This window comes from Pongo abelii, chromosome 17 (assembly GCF_028885655.2).
Source record: "Pongo abelii isolate AG06213 chromosome 17, NHGRI_mPonAbe1-v2.0_pri, whole genome shotgun sequence".
In the NCBI taxonomy this organism is placed as follows: Eukaryota; Metazoa; Chordata; class Mammalia; order Primates; family Hominidae; genus Pongo; species Pongo abelii.
The window spans coordinates 61,091,889-61,113,452 of record NC_072002.2 but is presented as its reverse complement, the minus strand read 5'-3'; the positions used below and the strand labels follow the sequence as shown (position 1 = coordinate 61,113,452).

At 48.5% G+C, this 21,564-nt stretch overlaps 1 protein-coding gene across 1 annotated transcript in view; it reads left to right on the top strand.

Moving 5' to 3' along the window:
* Positions 1–2,807: 2,807 nt before the first annotated feature.
* The window catches only part of LOXHD1 (lipoxygenase homology PLAT domains 1), a 181,934-nt gene continuing 163,177 nt past the window's right edge, over positions 2,808–21,564 (top strand). Inside the window, exons 1-4 of the mRNA XM_054537840.2 lie at positions 2,808–3,717; positions 10,635–10,749; positions 17,840–17,920; positions 20,042–20,226. Coding sequence (XP_054393815.2) covers positions 3,588–3,717; positions 10,635–10,749; positions 17,840–17,920; positions 20,042–20,226 — 511 coding nt within the window. The 5' untranslated portion in view covers positions 2,808–3,587. The remainder of the gene's footprint in view (positions 3,718–10,634; positions 10,750–17,839; positions 17,921–20,041; positions 20,227–21,564) is intronic.

The following is a 21,564-nucleotide window of genomic DNA, read 5'->3' as shown; positions in this document are numbered from 1 at the left end:
AGCTTTATCAATTAGGACTCCTCACCACCACTGCACAGTTCAGGGCCTTATGCTATGCCTACTGAGGCCTCCTCCTACCTCTCCGCAAATCTAGACCTTGCCCTGGGATGAGAAGTGGGTCTGCAAAGCATGCCCTGAGCACCCGTTCACAGTCAGCTATGTGCAGGATCCTCACACCAAAGAGCTGGGGTGGGAGTTAGGTCAATAGGCAGGCCTGCCCCATGGGCGTGACCCAGACAGGCCATCACATGGAGATGGAAAGGCAGCAGATAAGGCCACTTCAGAGAGACAGGGTGGAGCCCATGTCCTGCTTCTGAGACCAAGCAATGCCTCTTTATGCTTCCTTACAGACCATTCCCTCCCCCTAGTCCAGCCCCTGGCAACCATAGGCTTTTTTTTTTTCTCAGACAGGGTTTTGCTCTGTTGCCCAGGCTGGAGTGCAATGGCACAATCACAGCTTACTGCAGCTTACTGCAGTCTCCACCTCATGGGCTCAAATGATCCTCCAGCCTCAGCCTCTTGAGTAGCTGGGACTACAGGTCTGTGCCACCAGGTTTTAAATTTTTTGTAGAGACGGGATCTCCCTATGTTGCTGGTAGTCCCAAACTCCTGGGCTCAAGCGATCTTCCTGCCTTGGCCTTCCAAAGTGCTGAGATTACAGGTGTGAGCAACTGCACCCATCAGGCCTGTTTTCTGATCCTATAGTTTTACCTTTTAGAGAATGTTACATCAATGTAATCACACAGCATGTATTTCTTCTGACCGCTTTCCTGCACTTAGTTAGTGTAGTGCTTTCCAGATGCACCCATGTTGAAGCATGTTTCCCGACTCCCTTCCTTTCTATTGTTGAGTATTATTGCCTGTACAGATGTACCTCAGTTTGTTTACCCACTGGCCAGGTGATGAACGCCTGAGTTGTGTCCAGTTTTTGGTTATGAATAAAGCTTCTATGACTATTTACATACAGATCTTGTGTGGATATCCTTTTTCGTTTATCTTAGGTAGATACCAAGGAGTGGAATTTCTGGGTTACATGCGAAGTATTTGCTTTGCTTTATTTTCCAAAGTGGCTGCACCATTTTACACCCCAACTAGCAGTATAAGAGTTCTGGCTGCTCATGTCCCTATCAACTCTTGGTATTTGTGATGGTTAATTTTTGGTGTCAACATGACTGGATGTGCCCTCAATGTGGGTGGGCACCATGCAATCGGCTGGGGGCCCCGACAGAACAAAGAGGCAAAGGAAAGGTGAATGTTTTATCTCTCTCCTGGAGCTGGGACACCCTTCTTCTCCTGTCCTTGGGCATCAGAACTCTAGGTTCTCCGGTCTTTGGACTCTGGGACTTGCCCCATCACCCCCTTGCCACCAGGTTCTCAGGTTTCGGGCCTGGGACTGAGAATTACACCACGGGTTTCCCAGGTTCCCAGGCCTTCAGACTTGGACCCACCACACTACCAGCCTTCCTACATCTCCAGCGTGCAGACTGCCTGTTGTGGGACTTCTCGGCATCCATAATCCCATGAGCCAATGCCCCTAGTAAGCCTCCTGTCATGTATCTGCTGATCTGTATATCCTAGTTGTTCTGTCTCTCTGGAGAACCTTGAAATAATACAGAAATAATATAGAATTATTTCCCTGACCTCCTAGCCAGTGTGTTCCAGTACCATGGGATTCTCTAAAAATATTTTGATTTCAGCTTTTAAAATTCTAGGAAACAGCCGGGCGCGGTGGCTCACACCTATAATCCCAGCACTTTGCGAGACCGAGGTGGGCAGACCACGAGGTCAGGAGTTCGAGACCAGCCTGACTAACATGGTGAAACCCTGTCTCTACTAAAAATACAAAAATTAGCTGGACATGGTGGTGTGTGCCTGTAATCCCAGCTCGGGAGGCTGAGGCAGGAGAATCACTTGAACCCGAGAGGCAGAGGTTGCAGTGAGCCGAGATCACACCACTGCACTCCAGCCTGGGTGACAGAGCGAGACTCCGTCTCAAAAAAAAAATTCTAAGAAACGTTTTATTATCTTTTCCCTGAATGGGTACTCGTGTAAAATGAGTTTTCTTAGTAGATTCCTAGTGATCCTTAAGGAAGGTCTCTTCCTAAAGAATCCAGGTGTGTAAACAGCAGCGGTCAAACCACATATGGCCAGAAGGGGGCGCGCGCCACCCACCATTAAACTTCACTCCTGGTCCTCAGCGGACTTTGAGCTGCTTCAAGGGCGGCCCCTCAGCTGAATAGGGGAAGAGGGGAGGTTGATCTTTCCTGGGTAGGAACGTTCGGGGTTAGAGATGCCTCCCCCTAGTGGAATATTTGGATGGCTCCAAAGAGCAGGGCAGGACCAAAGCTGCCCCAGGCTGCCGGGGAGGCCTGTGAGTGCCGACTGCTCCTCAGGCGTCCGCTCCAAATCCTCTACTCCTCTCCACCTGAAATTCCCCTTTAGAGTCATTACTTTGGCTTAGAGGACAAAATCACACGTGTTGCTTCTAGAGGACTCTTGTTAGCACACCTAAGTTACCGGAGAAGCGATGCAGGGACCCTCAACATGGCTGCACATGAAAGTCACCAGGAGCTTTAAAAACTGGGCCCCAAGGGGCGTCCCAAACCAAGCAAATCAGAATCTTTGGGGGTGGGAACCACGCATTAGCATTCAACACCTCTCTGGGGGATTCTGGTGTGCAGCCAGGGCTGTGCGCCCTGGGGTAGGAGCTTGCTGATGCCCTCCCGTGAGTCCAGGTGGTGAGCTGATCGAGTTAGTGAGTTCACCTGGGACGCATCGGCTACGATGTTGTTTAAACTTTAGTGCGTATAAAGCTCACCTGGCAGGGGGAGCGGGAGAGTTTTCTGGTGCCCTAGCTTTCCTCGTGCCCAGAGGCCACTTCCGGAAGCCCGCAGTCTTGATGAGATGGAAGCAGAGAGAGAGAACGAGAAGGATCCAGCGAGAACCCCGCCTGCTCCGTAAGACGATCAGAGGTCATGAATAATGGAGAGAAACGGAGGCCTTTGGGTCCTGGGAGCCTGGCTGATTCCGGGGCCCCGCCTTCCTCAGGAGGGTCCCGTGTGGGCTGTGAGGCTTGGGAGATCTCCTGGGTGAGGAGCCCTCACCTGTCCCTGGGGTGGTCTGAAGGGATCCCAGGTGACCCCCTGGCTGTGAGGCCAGGTGGGAAGTGGACGTCAAGGGCTCCGTGTCACCTGATTCTCCATAGGGAGGAGACGGGGCTGGTGGGGAGGGGAGAGAGGAAGGAAGCCAGCCTGCCCTCAGCGCCATGAATAAGTGATGAGGCCCAAGGAGAAGCCCCGGGGCAGGTACAGAGGAGGAGGAGGTGGCTCATCAGAGGGTAGTGGGAGGGGACAGGGACAGGAAGTTCAGAGATAAGGCACTGAGGTTCAGCTCAGGAGCCAGAGAGGGCAGAGGGAACAGCACCTTGGGCACGGGGAAGCCAAGAAAAGGGGGCACTCTGGCCCACCCCGGCCTGAGCTACAGGAGAGCCGTGGGCGCCAGAGCTGAGGGAGGAGGTCTCAGGTTCCCGCAGGTGTGAGGAGGCGACACAGTGAGCCTGTGAGCGCTGGGAGAAGGCAGCAGACAGAATGATGCCCCAGAAGAAAAAGCGAAGGAAGAAGGACATCGACTTCCTAGCTCTGTACGAAGCGGAGCTGCTGAACTACGCCTCGGAGGACGACGAGGGGGAGCTGGAACACGAGTACTACAAGGCCAAAGGTGCGGCGTCCCAGCCTGGGAGGGCGGGTGGTGCAGCTGGCTGCGGTGAGCAGGGGTCTGTTCCTGGCTGGGGGGAGTCATTCTAAGATTTCGGAGCAAACCATTTCTCACTGATTATCCCATGTGTCTGTTCCACATCCCCTCGGAGTAAGAAGGCAGGCATTATGCAGGGATGGTGGGGACCCTGTTGTACAGACAGGTGGAGCAACTTGCCTTTAGCCTCCGATTCTCAGTGGAACAGAATAGACTAGAGCCACAGTGCCCCCACGGCCCCATGTTCTCCAGCTCCTGAACATCCCCAAAGCCACGTTCCAGTCTGGTCCCCAAGTACGTGGTCTGCATCAGGCAGAGCGCCCTGAACTGCTGGGGTCATGAAAGGATGTCTTGGGGAGGAAGCCTGAGCCCTCATCCTATACCCACTGTGGTTGATGGAGACAGGGAGCCTGGGGCTTTGCAAAGAGATGTCCGTCCCATAGGTCGAGGGCGGCTGGTGCTCTGAACCCCAGGGCCTTGTCCTTCTAGTCTCATCTTTCCCTGGGCCACACGAGACCTGCTTGAAATTGCTCTAACTCCTTGCCAGGTAAACCAAAGAAGTGAACTGTGACCCTAGAGCTGGTTTTGGCCGGCAGAGTTTAAGTTGTTTTTTTCCTTTCCAGCGTTTTGAAATCCTTTTTTCTGTGAATGCCAATAGGCTGTGGACGTCCAGTTTATCACAGTCTCCACCACTCCCTGTCATCTCATACTAGGTCTGATTTACTCATTGGTGCTGCCTGCTTGGTCTCTGAAGCCATTTAAATTCTCAGTGCTGACTCCAAAGTGGCTCACTAGTCCCCGTAAGCACCATAGTCATCCATGCGTTCACTAATTCATTCATTCAACAAGTATTTATTGAATGTGTGCTCTGTGCCTGCCCATGGCCTTGTTTGTCTTCCCCTTTGTCCCTCTTCCTGTCCTCACTTTGAAAGCCCAGTTCAGATCCCATCTCTTCCACGAAGCCCTGCTTGATTCTAGTCCACCATGATTTCCCTGATTATATCCAATTCATAATTGTTCCATTGTTTCCTGCAAAGCTTGTCCGGCTGTGTCCGGCTTGCAGCCACAGTCACCCTAAACTGTGAGGGTGGGGCCTTGCTGTACTTGTCTTTAGTCCTCATCATTCAGCCCCTGCACAGACCCGGGCTCAGAGGAGGTGGTCTCAGCTGAGGCCAGGAAGGCTGTGGCCCCTTTCCAGGTACAGAATCCTGGGCACCTCCAAGGGTAGAAGTGGGAGCTGTAGTAGAAGGAAGTGGGCCCAGGACAAAGGAAGCATCCGCCACCTTCTAACAGCACATGTGCCTCAAGCTCTGACCCTCTTGTGAGGGGAGGGGCTGGGAAGTGAGATATCAGGGCAGCATCCCCACATGTGTGCTTGGCTCCCCAGGTGATTCTCCCCAGCCACGTAACTGTTGGTGAGATCATTCTAGAACCTCTCACAGCCAGCACACTGTTCACTTTTGTTTATGGGCTCTGCATGCCTCAGTGTGGCTATAATGATCCTTCTCCTTTTTATCCTTTCAGAAGCCTTTTTACTAATGTTCTCATGTTTGATCCTTAAGATCCCTGAGCACAGTCAAGGCAGGCAGATTAGTACCACTTCACAAGTTAAAGACTGAGGCCCTGAGACATTAAGTGACTTGAGCAAGGTCACAAACAGGATGGACAATAAGAACCTCAAATATCTTTTTCGAGGCAAGCGCCCCATTTCATCTCATGATGCTGCCGCATAGGATCATGCAGCATGCACCAAGCGCTGAGTGAAGCACTTTATTCATGTTAACCAATTTCATCTTCATGATGACACATTGAGGCAGATGTGTTAGCCTTTTCTTTCAGATGGGGAATCTGAAGCACAGAGAGGTTAAGTAACTTGCCCAAGATCACACAGCTAGTAAATAGCAGAGTTAGGATTTGAATCCAGCGGGTCTGGCTGGTCCTTGCTCTTGTACTGCCCAATTTTGGCTGTGGTAAAAATAGCTGGAGAAGAGCAAGTGGAGGTGGGTGCCACGCTGACATTTCTAAGGGAACCACGGACTCTCCTGTCTGTTGCAGGGTACTGCCTATAAATGTGGATGATGCTAACGGTGGTCACATGCTGAGCTCCAGCTGTACTGTCATTGTCACCCTCTCAGTGCTAGAACAACGGTTCGCCCACTTCCTTTGAAATCTGGGCTCTGGTATTACATGGAGAGTCTTGATGAGTGTGATGGGGAGGAAGAAGGAGGGAAGAAAAGCCTAGGTGTTCCTTCTGTCTTCTTAAGCTACCTTCTGGCTATCCTGGGGTTCCCCAATAACCAGAGGGAGGATAGCAGCTCCCTCAATGTTTTGAGGGCAGGCTGAACCTGGCACATTGCTCTGTTTCCTAAGACAGGGCCCATGATGGGAAGAATAACTCATTCCAGAACTGGAGAGTAGAAGGGGCCTCAGAGGCCACCCTGCACAGGCTTCCAGCCCCGGAGGCATCTCCTCTCCTATATCCTAGACAGGAGTCCCCCAGCATCTGTTGGGATGCAATTTTCCAAGGCAGCTTCCTTGGGGATGTTGTCAATGGAAATGATAGCAATGATTTCTCTCTTAGTCCATTGGCGCTGCTATGCCAGAATACCTGAGACTGGTGATTTATAAAGAACATATTTTTTTTTTCTTCCTCAAAAGTTCTGGAGGCTGAGAAGTCCAAGATCAAGGTGCCAGTATCTGGCGAGAACTTTCTTCCTGTGTTCCCACATGGCAATAGGCAGAAGGACAAGCCCCTTTATAAGGGCACCTAATCCCTTTCATGAGGGGGAAGCTCTCATGGCCTAATCACCTCTTAAAGGCCCCACCCCTTAATATTATCACAATGGCAACACTTGAATTTTGGAGGGGACACATTCAAACTATAGCAATGGTGATGATGATGATAGTAACCACTTATGAAATGCCTATCTTTTCATGCAACTGTGGAAGAATGCCTATAAGGTAAATTCCCAGAAATGTAAATTCTAGGTCAATGAGTTTAAGTGTTGAAAGCTATTTTACTTAATCCTTATCACAGTCCTTCAAGGAAGAATTTATTCCTACTTCAGAGATGAGGCCTCCCAAAGTGCTAGGATTACAGGTGTGAGCTACCGCTCCTGGCCTGTTCATGAACTTTTAAATGGAATCATACAGTGGGCACATTTGTGTGGGTCTAGCTTTTCTTTCAGCGTTATATCTGATTTATCCATGTGTGACACAATATATAGTTTGTTCTTTTTTATTGCTGATTACTATTGCATTTGATACATACACCACTGTCTACTTAGCCATTCCATTGTCAATGAACAGTTGGGTTATTTCTGGGGTTTTGTTTTTGTTTTTGTTTTTGCTATTACAAGTCAAGCTACTACAAATCTGGTACACATATTCTGAAGAACACGTGTACTTGTTTCTCTTAGATTTATAATTGGAAGTGGAATTGCTGGGTCACAAGTGAGCATATGTTTAGTTACCAGTGCTTGGAGCAATTTACATGTACGAGAGTGACAATGGCTCCACATTCTTGCCCATACTTGGTATTGTCAGTCTTCTTATTTTTAGCCATTCTGGTGGGTACATGGCAGTGTCTCATTGTAGTTTTAATTTGCATTTCTCTGATAAACAGGCAGAGAACTTTTCCATATGTCTATTGGCTATGTGGCTATCCTCTTTTGTGGCATGTCTATTTAAGTCTTTTGTCTATTTTTCAACTTTATTGAGGTATAATTTATTTATAATAAAATGCACCTATTTTAAATGTTCTGTTTGGTGAGTGCTACATTCTTGCATCCACTAGGAAATCAATTAATGGACCATTTAAATTGGCCCTCAAGGGTTCCCTGTGTTCCTTCCCAGTCAATCCCCCTTACTTCTGACCCCAGGCAACCACTTTTCTGCTTCCTGCTACAATAGATTAGATTGGTCTCTTCTAGAGTTTCATATAAATGACATGATAAAGTATGTTGTGTTTTGTGTCTGACTTCTGCATAGAATGCACTTGAGAGTCATCTGTATTGTGCATCAGGAGTTCATTCTGTCTTATTGCTGAGTAGTATTCTGTTGTATGGATATACCACAGTTCATTTATCTATGCCCCTGTTGGTGGATGTTTAGGGTGTTTCCAGTTTGGGTCTATTAGGAATAAAGCTGTTATGAACATTTGTGTGCAGGTCTTTGTGGGGACATACTTTCATTTCTCTTGGATAAAGACTTAAAAGTGGAATTTCTGGGTATTAAGTGTACACTTATCTTCTTAAAAACTTGTTGCCCATTGAAAAAGTGTGTGGTTCCCTTCTTTACTTATTGATTGATGTGAATTTTTGGTATCTTCTGGTTCTGAGTGCTTTGTTGGATATATGCATTCCAAATACCTTCCCTAGTCTGTGGCTTGCCTTTCTCTCAATGGTCTCAATTTTAATGAAGTCCAATTTGTCAGTTTTTTTTAATGGTTTGTTTCTGTTTAAGAAGTAGCTGTGCATCCCAGAATCAACTATTGACTAGTTTTTCATTCCTCTCCTATGCCTCTCCAATGCTCCTCTCCTTTTCTCCAAACCAAGCATCCTCCAGTGTCTATGTCTTCTCTCATGTGGTGTGGCTCTAGAATTTCCACCAGGCTGGAAATCCTGTGGGCATTTTGTTTGGAAATGCCTTTATGTGCAAGCTGTGTGGGCAACACGTCAGGTCCCAGGTCTGTGCTGGGAGGAGTCAGGAGTGGGCTCCAGGGGTTGATCAGGCTCCCTGTGGTATAGACTATTAAGAATTAAGGCTTTGGTTATCACAAGAGACAAGGAGTTGTGCAAATATATGGCTGCTTTTCTCCCCCTAATGGTGCCTCGATGGGGACCTTCATCAGAACCAAGGACATCAAAGGGTCCACCTACCCCAAAACACTCCTGATCCTGGTGCCTCACAGGCCTGTAAGGACCACATGAGAAGGAGAGGTCTCCTGAAGGGCTCCTGGAATATCAGTGGATCGTGTGCATGTTAGTTGAGCTACATCTAATCTGCCGAAAGAACAGACTCTTAGCTCTCAGAGTTGAAGTAGGCTTTTCCGTATGAACAATAGTTTTAAAACCAGGTTACTATTTGTTGAGTTTCTTCTGTGTGCCAGAGGCTTTCCATACATCATCTCTAATCCCCAGAATGCCCTGCAAACCAGGTAAGATCGTTCAGGTGTTACAGAGAGGCTGACACTCGTCCAGGGTCACCTTGCTCAAAGTGGAGGAGCCAATGGCTGCATCCAGGTCTCTGTGGCAGTGGAGTCTAGTACTTTCCACCAGCCCACACTGGCTCTGGGCATGCTGAAGTATGAATGATATCTGTAAAGTACCTGCCAAGGTGCCTAGCACACAACAGAACACTCCATGTTATTTATGTTTTTCCTTCCTCCCCCATTCTCCCTCGCACTTTGCCAATTGTGCCCTCTGTGGAATGGGCTCTGAATTGACAGGTTTGAATAACGAATGTCTAACTTCAAAATATCTGTGGAATGGGCTCTGAATTGACGGGTTTGAATAACGAATGTCTAACTTCAAAATATCCTCCTAATGATCTGGGCGTCTTTGGGGCAGCTCAAATATACTCAGCATCTGGTTGGGGATCTGTTCTGAAAAGACTGGAAGTAGAAATAACTATAGGTTTGCCGTAATAATCAGATGCAATCATATATGTAAGCCCTTAGCTCAGGGCATATAGTAAGTGACCACTCAATGTTGTTTATTACTACAATTATTAAGTACTTGTATTAATACAATCCAGTGATGTGTTGGACATTGATCATTTGCCCCAAATATTTAAAACACCCTCCCCACATTTTGCCGACTCCACATTGTAAATTCCATCTTCCCAAAGTGGAATTATTATTTTCTCAGCCTTCTTTGGTGCAGACATGTACCTTAGATTTCCAGAACTGGCTGTTCTAGTGCAAGATTTTGACTCAGAAGTGAGCATCATAATGGAATGAGCTGGGGACAAGGAATTATTTTGGAGACATGAGTAGCAGAAGGACAGGGAGGTGATGGTGGGCTGTTTTCTGCTCTTGGCAGAGGTGATGTGGCTCTGGGGTGGCTGGTGGCAGCAACCTTCCCCAGGCTAGTTCTGTGCTGTGATTCCAGGAGTTGCTTCTGGAAATGGGAATAGAGCACATGCCTCCAGCCTTTCCAAAACTTCTGCAAGCCTTCTGATATCTCTATTGCATCCTGCTTGCTTCACTTGGCTGGAGTAGATTCCGCTGTCTCTAAGAATCCAGATGCATTCTTGCCTTCTCTCTCCAGGAAGTGGATAGGGCTATAATTGTACTGATGCCCTGAATAAGAAAGGTGTTGACAGTAAACAGAATAAGCTTCAAGGGTCTGAGGAGAAAGAAATCAGAGCCCCTGCCAAAGAAGGACCCCCTGCAAAGCTCTGCACACCCAGCACTGGGACGGCTTCTTCTGAGACTGAAATGTCAGTGCCCAGGGGGTCATGGGAGGTGAGGGTTGGCCACAGTCACCTTGTGTAGAGGGCAGAGAGGAAGCTGGGAGCTGGGTGCGGGCTCTGAAGAAGGCCATGTCTAGGAGGGTATCAGTGTGTTGTGCTGGAAAGATTACAGAATGGGCATCTGGGGGCTTTGGGCCGGGCTCTGGTGTTGATACCGTGCAGGACCTGCCCTCTTGCCCTCAGCCTCCTCGTGTACAAAGTGAGTGCATGGTTTAAATGTGAAGTTTTGGTCTTGCAGCAGGACATATTGTAGGTTTCACCACGGCTCAGAGGCCTACAGGATGCAGCAGGGATTCCAAGGGTCCTTTGTGCTTGGGCCTCCCCAGCAAGGGCTGGCTTCTCCAGGCCCACACAGGATTCCGGTTTTTTTCTGAGCCTGTAATCTGTCTCCTCCTCTCCTCCTCCAGTGTATGAAGTGGTCACAGCCACGGGGGATGTTCGCGGTGCAGGGACGGATGCCAATGTCTTCATCACGCTTTTTGGAGAGAATGGGCTCTCTCCCAAGCTCCAGCTCACCAGCAAGTGAGTACCCACTTGGCCTTCGTGGGATCCTGGGCCATTAGTCCTGTTGATTAGGTTCTGGAACCCAAGGGTGGCCTGCTTCTCTGGGGAGAAGGCACATCTGACCACAGGTTATTAAGTGGTATGAAGCCTCTGCTAATGACAGACCGTGTACCAGCCAGGGATCTCCCGGTGCACCTCCCTCAGCTCCTGTCTTGATTCTTTTGAACAGTAATGCCTCCTATGGATCTCAGAATTCCCAAGAATCCATATTAGCTGTCCCATATTAGCTGTTCTTTGGTTCCATGTGACTTTGACCCAGTCTCTCTGCACCCAGGGCCTTGGTTTCCTCATATATCATCACACAGATATCGGGAAGACCATACATGTGAGGGAGCTCTGAGCATAAAATACAAGGTCTCACCAGGGACCAGTGTTGTGTTAAACCTGCCTGTCAGCCATTGCACACTCAGCTAGCTGCAGGGATTGCTTGTGTGTGTGCTTGTGCGTGTGTATGCCTTGTGTGCTCTGTTTAATTATAACTAGTGAGAGTTGGGACCATTGTCTTCTTCGGATCCTTTCCCCCCACTGCATGCACGCATACACCAACATACATGCAAAACCTGAGAACATGTTAGCAGATGAATGGAATTTCAGAGACATTTAGGGCCTCAGGAGTGGTCTGTTCAGCTGGCTTTCAAACTGTGCTGAATGGAACAGAATTGGTCAGCTGGTCTGGGTCCATGAAACATTTGAAAACTGCTGCTCTATTCTAATCTGCTCATGGGGAAACAGAAGCCTGGAAAGGCATGGGTAGCTGAGAGTCATGGAGCTTTTCAATGGTGAAGCTCGTCCTTAAACCCCACGTTTTTTTTGTTTGTTTTTTGTTTTTGTTTTTGTTTTGTTTTGTTTTGTTTTGAGATGGAGTCTCACTCTGTTGCCCAGGCTGGAGTGCGGTGGTGCAATCTCAACTGACTGCAACCTCCACCTCCCAGGTTCAAGCGATTCTCCTGCCTCAGCCTCCGGAGTAGCTGGGACTACAGGCATGTGCCACCATAACTGGCTAATTTTTCGTATTTTTAGTAGAAATGGGGTTTCACCATGTTGGCAAGGCTGATCTTGAACTCCTGGCTTTAAGTGATCTGCCCATTTCAGCCTCCCAAAGTGCCAGGATTACAGGTGTGAGCCACTGTGCCTGGCCTTCAAACCTCACATTATTGATGTAGACATTTCCCTTGACCACATGGCCCTATGGTCCCAGGAGGTGTGAGGAACATGCTCCTTAAGACATCTTGGGGCTCCAGATTGTGACCCTGGGGTTAATGACCTGGCACTCCCAGGGCTGGCAGAGGAAGCTGTAGAGGCCAGGAGATCCCTGCACCCTGTACCTTGCAAGCTGGCCAGGCCCCATGTGACATGGGCTATAGCGTCCATGCTGCTGCATCGAGGCAGGTGTAACGTCCCATTTTATCCATTTCTGCAGAACAGGGTACCTGCCTTCTTGTACCGCTTACATGGCAGCTTGACTCGCTTGCGGAAGTCTTTCCGTCCGATGATGTGGGCACGGTAAAGAGAATACATGAAACCTCCATCCTCTTTGCCATGTGTTCCCAGAGTACACTGCTGTAGGGAGAAGCCGCAGACACTAGGAAGTTGCCCGGTTGGTTTCTGAAGTTCCCAGCTTTTCCTTTTAAAATAAAATGAATCCTTTTCTCCTTTGATGGTGGTCCTCATGGCCTTCCCTCCTTTCACACATTCAGCATCCTCAGATTCTTCCCCTTTTTCATTTGTCAAAATGTCTTCTCAGGAAGGGCCCCTGAGCCACCCTTTATAACATGGCATGGATTTCCACTGAGCTTCCATTCCCAGGAGTTCGGGTTCCAGCCTTCCCTCTCATGGGGTCTGAAGGGGGTCTAGGGCATGAATGAGCTGGCAGGGCTGGGACCTCCTGGCTTTGCTGAGATCCCATGGGGCAGCCAGCTTCTCCTGGGCAGCCCTGAGGATGGGACTCAACCCTCCCCAATTACCCCAGGGGTTGGCCCCAGAGACTGGTGGTAGTCTCTGCCTATATCTGGACCATGTTGCAGGTCGGGCAGCAAGAGCATAGGTCTGGCCAGGGCCCCAGTCCAGCTGGTCAGGAGTGCTCTAGAGCAGAGTGGGTGGTCTCAGTGATAGGGACACAGTTTGGAGTTGCAGCTGTGGGGCTGGAGAGGCTGGAGAGGGGCTTCAAGGAGGGGTGGAGGGAGCTGGAGGATGGGCTGGGGGAAGGTCTGCTCTGCGCTGCCAGCATCTCTCCCAGTTCCGTGCATATAGTCAGAGCTCAGCAAAGGCCAGTGGTATCAGTGTGGCTAGAGCGAGACTTTAAAGGGACAGACACTTAATCTGGGTCTTAAGTGGTGAAAATAACTCAGATGAGAGAGAGGAAGAAAGAGTGTCCTTTAGACTGAGGGGAACAGATTGCCAAAGTCTGGAGGCAGCAATGAGCGCTGCGGGCTGACGGGGGCAGAGGAGGCCTGTGGCTGGGAATGTGGGGCCATGTTGATGGGCAGGGAGGCGGAAAGTCAGAAAGCTCTGGAAGGCCAGGCTGAAGAAGGCCTTGCTGGAAAGCTGACCGGTGGAGTTTCAACTTACTGTATCAACAGAGATCATCTGAGCATAGTGAGCAGGACCAGTGGGGAAGGAGGAGGCCAGAGTCTGGCTGCAACAAGAACTGAGAAAAGGACTTCAAAGAGCATTGAAGACATGGTCCTTGCTATCTAAGACCTTTCCATTCAAGATGGAAACTGCAGGTCTGGGAGCGGCATTGCTTTCTGAGGAATTCCAGGCTGCCCATGCAACCCAGAACATATGGCAGCTGAGGTCCTCTTGCTCCATGAGGTCTAGATGCAGTTATCTCAGGCCATCGGCTGCCCCACCCCATCCTGGGATCTGGTTGAGAATGTCCACTGGTCCCACAGTCTCCTCGCACCTCACCGTCTCCTGCCCTCCCATCCTCTCCACACTGCATTATCCAAACCCATACCTCCAGGGGCAGCTAGAACCAACTGCCTTTTCCTTGCACACCCATAATATACACACACATGCATATTTGTGTGTAACACACTTCATTGATAGCCCCTGGCACCAGAGAGAGTTCACACTGCAGCAATGCAAATAACTTAAAAAGGAATATTAGAGCCTCAGTCTTACAACTCGGCCATCCTATTTCATGGAGTTTCTCCTGACCTGTCCTCTGTGATCTCTCGCCATGTCTCATCCCACCTCTCCCTCCTGCTTCTCCCACATTCTCTTTCTTCTTTCTTACCCCTCAATTCTTGTCATTCTTGTGCCTTTCCTTCTGTGCCCCAGGACTTCACTTTCACTCCCAAATGCTGTATTAGGATTTTTTTTTCCTAGTACAAAATAATTCCTTCTCCAAGAAGAACTTCAGTACCAGCGCTGATTGTCTTTGCCTTTGTGGTCTGGTGCCTACATTCCTTGGTACTCAGTAGACTTGGATTCCCCCGTTAGTGAACCTCTACCGCGACCCCACCCCAGTTAAGCACCCACAGCAGTGGCTGCCAGAAGAAGGCCCCATCTTCTGGGTTTCCTCGCACCCTTCCCCATTAACCAGGGCCACCTCCAGCTCTGAGTCATGTGTTCAGAATATGGCAAAAGGATGGGATCTCATGTATCGTCTGGAACGTGGTTATTTGGTTGAAAATTCACCATCTGAGTGTGTCAGAGAATTCCTGGCATTTTAGCCCGATGGCTCTGCCTGGCTGATGGCTAAAATGCCCCGTGCAGCCTGTAAAGGATCTCTGTGTGGGGGTTCCTGCTGAATGGCAGGGGCTGTGCACTGCCTTAGCCTTTATCTGAGAATCGACAAGTGGCCTTGGTGAGGCTCCAGCCTTCCACAAGGAAACATGAAGATTTCCTTTGACCCGAAACTCTCTCTCCTTTCTATTTCTTTCCTACCCCCAGTTTTCTGAAACCCACAGGCATTTGTAATCCAGAAGTGAGGATTTCAGAAGCTGATCCTGAGTTGGGGGCTTATTTGGGATGATCCCAGCCCTGACCCTGAGTAAAGGGAATCAGTAGAGCCCTGCCTCTGCCACTCTTTCCTCCTCTTCTTGTGATGTGGAAAGCCTTCCCCTTGTCTTCCAAAAAGAGATTGGTGTCCATCTCATAAACACTGCGGAACCCAGAAATATTCCAGTGTAGCCCTGAGACAGCGTGGAGCACTCCCTCTGCTCTTGCTCTGTCCATCCTGGTGGATCTTCTCCCTGGTGTCCCTGCTTCCACATACGCTCCTCCCCACCCCCCGGCAAGTGACTATAAAGCACCGCGCCATGGTGGATTGTTTCACAAATGCTCTGAAACGTATGTATTCACATTCAGCCCGGTCGCTGGAGGGTAATGCAGGTAACTCACATTTTTTTTTTTCTTTTTTAGAGACAGGGTCTCACTGTGTCACCCAGGCTGGAGTGCAGTGGCAAGATCATGGCTCACTCACTGCAACCTCAAATTCCTGGGCTCAAGTGATTCTCCTGCCTCAGCCTCCTAAGTAACTGAGACTACAGGTGCATGCCACCAGGCCCAGCCAATTTTTAAATTTTTCTGTGGAGATATCTCTTGCTGTGTTGGCCAGGCTGGCCTTCAACTCCCAGCCTCAAATGATCCTCCTGCCTCGGCTTCTCGAGGCACTGTGATTATAGGCATAAGCCATCGCATCTGCCACGTTCTTAAATGATACTGTCATGGGTGCAGGGCCTTTCTGGAGCATTCCTTTACTGAATGCAACTGTTGGAGCTTCTTTTCTGGAACTTTCATCAGAAGCACCCCAGAAAGCCAGCTGCTTTCCTTCCAAGTCACACCTTGTCTTTGGCTAAAAATGGGGATATTTCCCCTCCTTTTTCCCTACTTGCTGGCAATGGCTGTTTCTAAAATTTCAGGCACCATCAGAAGAGGAAGCCCAGTAATTCCCAAACGCTTCCAAAGAATTCGATCCAGGCAGCCTGCAGGCTGGGCTGGGGATGGGGGAGTTGCTGAAACATGGGATTGTGCTTTTTTCATAATTACAGAAACAATATGTGTTCCTTTTGGAAAGTTAAAAATGTATATAGACAAGAATAAGGAGCCAACACTTCATAATGGCCTCACCATCTAGACATGATTTTTTAAAAATAAATCTTCTCACTCCATTGTTTTTAAATGAAGATGGTATTCTGTTTGTATTGATTATACTGTTTGTACATTCTGGTCTTAACCTACATTTTCTTTTAAGCCTATATTATAAATCTGTTTCTGTTTCATTAAGTATTTTTTTTACAATAGGATTTTTAATGGTTGCAAAGTATTTCATTATACAACTTCCTAGGGTGACTGTTTCTTAGGGTGTTTATTTGATGGAGAGACTCTTGTCTATTCTAAAGATCACTTGCCTTGTCTTATATATTGGAAGAGAAAATGCCTCTTGTTCCTTTTTTTTGTTTCCCATTTATATAATCCTGATGTGCAGAAACAATGTCCACACATTCTTCAAGTTATTGACAGCTGCTGTGACTCTGAACCAAAGCATGGGGTGTGTTGTTATTCTCCTTTGAAAGTGAAATTCCCACATCAGTCAGACCCTCACAATTGCTAGTTTGATTTAGTTCCCTTTAAATGCTTGGTCTGGTAAGTTATTTTCCTGGGTGGGAGGATTTACTGGTGCTTCATGGAGAAAACTTTGTATTTTCCTTGCTCTTTGTCAAGAGCTAACAGTCAACATTCTCTGTCTTTATTTTGCCAATGGTGGAGCAGAGACTCTGGGCACCTTGCCCTGACTCCTCCCTCCCTTCCTAAGGTACCCGCAGCAAGCCTGGGTGTCATCCCTTTCACTCCAGCAAACTCAGAAGGTTCTGTGCCTCTCTCCTCCTCATGCTTTGCACCCAGGCTGCATCCTGTGGGGGTCTCTTTTCCCTAACAAGTCTGCCTCCATGTACATTTTTGTCTGGAGTTAAGGAAACTTCTTCCTAGGGTAGATTGTTCGACACCATGAGTCCGTTCACAGAATCACAGCTCCTGGGTTCTGTAGAACCTTAAAAGCCTTCTATTACCAAGAGAGTCTGAGCCTGATGCCTTGGGGAGAAGGCCCTTCCCCTCCCGCTTTATTTTAAAAGACGTCGATGATGGATAAATCTTCTGTGATGGCACACATCTTCTGTGATTTTCCTTTCCATGAGCTGTGTGCTGTTCCCGAGAGTCCTGGCTGAGAGCGCTGAGTGAGGCCTGCATCTCTCAGCCCAGTGGGCTAAACTGGGGACAGCAAGAGCTGCTGGCAGGCCTGGGCTCGAATGGCAGGAGCCCTGGCCCTGCACAGAGGATGGAACAACTGTTGACATGAGCTTCGGGTTTCTGCTCCCAGAGGATTCTGTGGTGATGCTGCTGCAGCTCTCCTGTGTCTACACTCACTGTACTTAGGATGCTCCTGAATCTGGACTTGCCTGGCTGCCTCATGGCTGATGTCTCAGGTGTACTTTCTTCTATTCACACCATTTGCAGGATGCCAGATATGCACTTCCCTCACTGCCCTACTTCCCTGGCTGTTGGTTTGGGGTTGAGTGTTTTCTTTCTTGTTGGAATGGCAGGACCATGGACTGCCACCTAAGGTCTGCATCTACTTGGGGCTGCCATTGCAACTTTTCCCAGCAAGAGCAAGGTCAGTGAGGGGGAGCGGCAAGAAGGCCCAAGAGCCCTAAGGCATTTATTCCTTCCTTCCTCCTCCATCCTCCCAACCCAGAGCAGCCAAAGGGCGTGGGGTCATGACTGGGAGAGCCAAGTTCTGGTCCCATCTCTGCTACCAACTAGCGGTTTGTAAAATGGGGCTGGTATTGCCTGTGTGCTTGTTTTAGTGACTCACAGCAAGGATCAAATGAGAACCTGGGTGTGAGGGCATGGAATGATACTAGCAGTCCCTGCCCTCCCCCAGGAACCATGTCAGAAGGGAATCTTGGAATGGGATCTGGTTGCTCATAGCTCTCCCCAGGAGTGGGATGATGGAGGAAGAAGTGGAATGCCAGCCCTTGGCTCTCCTCCCAGGCCTGTGAGCCAACAGCTGATCTGCACTAACTGCACGTGTTCATTGCAGGAGCGAGTCTGCCTTTGAGAAGGGCAACGTTGATGTGTTCCGGGTGAGAACCAACAATGTGGGCCTCATCTACAAAGTCAGGTGAGAAGCTGGCGCCTGACTAGGGTTGAGGGTGGATATGAAAGTGAGGGATTGACATCAATATTGACAATTTCTGGGTATGAATTACTTCCCAGCTGTTATTTGAGGGGCTACCAAAGGCCCAAATCTTTCCCTCCCATCCTGAATCACAGTGCCCTAAACTTCCCCACTGGAGATTCATTTTTTGTGGGTTAAGACAATTCAAGACAAATTTTTACAAACTTGAGAATATGCTATGAGAGACATTATAGCACAGTGGTCAGGGGCAGAGACTTTGAGTCCAGAGTGCCTGGGTTCAAGTGTCCGTTCTGTTATTTACTAGCTGTGCCACTTTGGACAGGTTATCTCTCCAAACCTCAGTTTCCTCCTCCGTAATAATGGTGCCTCATCTGTGATAACCCTAGGACTCAATGAGTTAGTGCTTGGAACAGTAACTGGCACACAGTAAACACTCAGCAAGTGGTAGAGATACCAAGTCCTGTTGCAGCATGTCTTTGGACAGAGAGCATCCCCAGTCTTGTTCTCTATGGGGGGTTCTTGTGAAGGTATAAGGAGAGATAACTCTATTAGTCCAGTGGCAGAGGAAGAGCCTTCAATTGCCCCCCTTTTCCCTTCCTTGTCCCTGCCCTCCACCCCTATTCAAGTTCATGCCCATTGTCAGATGTTCATTTGTGGTCTGATTGCACCCAGACTAAGGCTGGACAGGGGTCAAATGCAGCCTCAGTTTAGTCCTGATGTTTTTTCCCTTCCACTAGAAAATACAATATCATGGACTCTCTTTGCTGGGGAAATAAGGGGCACATGAATATCCTGGGTATTGATTAAGTGTAGGGAAGGAGGTTGTGAGCAGGAAAAGGGCTCTTGCAGGGGAGTTGGGAAGGGGTGTCATTGTGTGAGTAAAGGCAACCTCTAGCTGAGGTCCTACTATGTGCCAGACTTTGTGCCAGACAGAGGCATACATCCTTCTAAGGGAAGGGCCTGGTATATCATGGGTTTCATTTATTGGGGTTGTGTGCTGTATTGAGCTGTGGTTGTCCTGTTAACACCTGCAAGGATAAAGCCTCACAGGGGTAAGATGTTTGATGCAAAGTGAGATCCAGGGGTCAGGAAACTGGACCTTGGAGAGGAGATAGAGGGGGCTATGGGAAGTGTGAGAAGATTTTAGGGGACAGATTTTAGGGGCCCAGTGCAGTAGCCCCTGACCATATGTGGCTATTACATTTGAAATGTGGCTAATCCAAATTGAGGCGTGCTACCTATATAAAATACACAGCAGATTTTTGAAGCCTTAGTACAAGAAAAAGAATGAAAAAATAGCTCATTAATACATTTTTACATAATTATATGTTGAGATGGTAAATGGAATTAAATGAAACATATTATTAAAATTGTACCAGTTTCTTTGGATCTTTTTACATGTGGCTATTGGGAAATTTTTAAATTGCATCTGTGGCTCGCATGTGTGACTCTTGTTATGTCTATGGGACCTACAAGTCCTCTGGATTTTAGGACTAAGGGGAGTATCTGCTTGTTGTCCAGGTCCGGGAGTCATGATGAAGAGAGGGACACACTTAATCATCTCACAGCAATGGGAGGGGCAGTTGAGCCCCAGGGTATAAGCTGTGTCCTGTAAATCAGGTGGTCTAGTTGGCTTCTGCTTCCTGGGGATTCCCTTGTCATCTTTTCCCTTTACTGTCCTGTTTGACCTTGACTCAGCTGGATATCAAGAAATGTTGTGTGTATCCATGCTTGAGCCAGAGTAGGAGAGGCTCACTGCTTCCAAAGGCCAGGGTAAGGAAACAGCACTGAATAGCCAGGACCTCAAAGGGGAAGATCAAGATGATCCCACGGCAAGCCTTAGGGATCTTGGATTTTCTGTGAAAGGTGATAGTTAATATTTCCTTGCATGCAATGTAACAATGTAACATTCAGTAATGTGTACATCCAGCTTGCAAGATATCCCCATTTTATAGATGAGCAAACCGAGGTTCAAGAGATAAAGTAACAACAACAACAGAATAATTGGACCTCTCTTTGGAGTAAACATCTGGGTATTCCAATATGGAAGGGGTGCTGTTTCAGTTCTGCCAGTGATGGTGTGGGCCTTGGCTTCTGCCTCAGGATTGAGCATGACAACACGGGCTTGAATGCCAGCTGGTACCTGGACCATGTGATTGTGACCGACATGAAGAGGCCTCATCTCCGTTACTACTTCAACTGCAACAACTGGCTGAGCAAGGTGGAAGGTGACCGCCAGTGGTGCCGTGACCTGCTGGCCAGCTTCAACCCCATGGACATGCCCAGAGGTCAGTGCCTAGGCTGGCCTGTCTGCCATCCCTCCCTAGCTGGGCTGGGCTCACCCAGGAAAGAATCGTGCCTGTCTTGCTCTGGGCAGTCTCACCTACCTCTTCTTGGCATGCCTCCAGGGCCTTCCTGTTGGTTAGGGCCAAGGGGAAGCCCCATATCTTCCTGGGGCGTTCCTATGGGCAACTTTTTATGCTCTAGGGGTTCAAGGAGGTGGGAAATACAAGAGGGATTGGAGGCATGATGGAAGGATAGGCGCAGCCCTGAGCAAATCCTGTGTTCTCAATGATTCTTGTTGATGGGGTGTCTATCGGAAGTCCCCTTTGAGATCAAGGCAGCCTTCCCCATTTTCCTATCCTTTTTCTTTTCTTATGATGCCCAAGGCAAGTGAGTTACAGCCAAGGCATAGTGGGTAGGAATCAGAGCTTGCAGCTGCCAGAGCTCACCATGCTGCCCTCTGACTCCTCCTGATTTTATGAGGAGTAAAACAACTTATTTCAAGTGACATCTCTGGGCAAAGGCCTTAAATTCAATCATTTTAATTTTACAGGAATAATGGGAGGCAGATACCTTTGTCCCCCAAAGTTCTGGCCTCATCTCATCCCATCACGGAACATATTTGCTTTTCCAAAAAGAGGGGCATTACATTGCAGCACCATCACCAGAATACCCTGCTCTCATAGAGTCATGGACCATGAGAGGGGACGGGACTTTGGAGCCAGGAGATGAGAAGTGGCTTCCTACAGTCACTCAGTTGAACAACAGAAGGCTAACACACTTGTTGGAGTCTGCCTTCCAGCGTGTACTCCAAGCTCCACCCTTTATCCATTGTCTTGATGGGTTTTAGCTCTCAATTTCTGTATCTCCAATTTTCTACCTCCCAGCTAAACTTGCCACTTGACTTGTTCCTCTGTGATTCCTGTCATCATAACTTGCAACTTCATTGATTCTTTTATTTTTATTTTATTTGTTTATTTATTTTTGAGACGGAGTTTCACTCTTGTTGCCCAGGCTGAAGTGAAATGGCATAATCTTCGTTCACTGTGATCTCTGCCTCCTGGGTTCAAGTGATTCTCCTGCCTCAGCCTCCTGAGTAGCTGGGATTACAGGTGCCTGCTACCACACCCAGCTAATTTTTTGTATTTACAGTAGAGACAAGGTTTCACCATGTTGGCCAGGCTGGTCTGAAACTCCTGACCTCAGGTGATCCACCCACCTCGGCCTCCCAAAGTGCTGGGATTGCAGGCATGAGCCACCGTGCCCGGCCATCGATTCTTTTTAAAACCCATTATTGATCTTTTCTCTGATTATAGAAACCAAATTTGATCATTGTAGAAAAT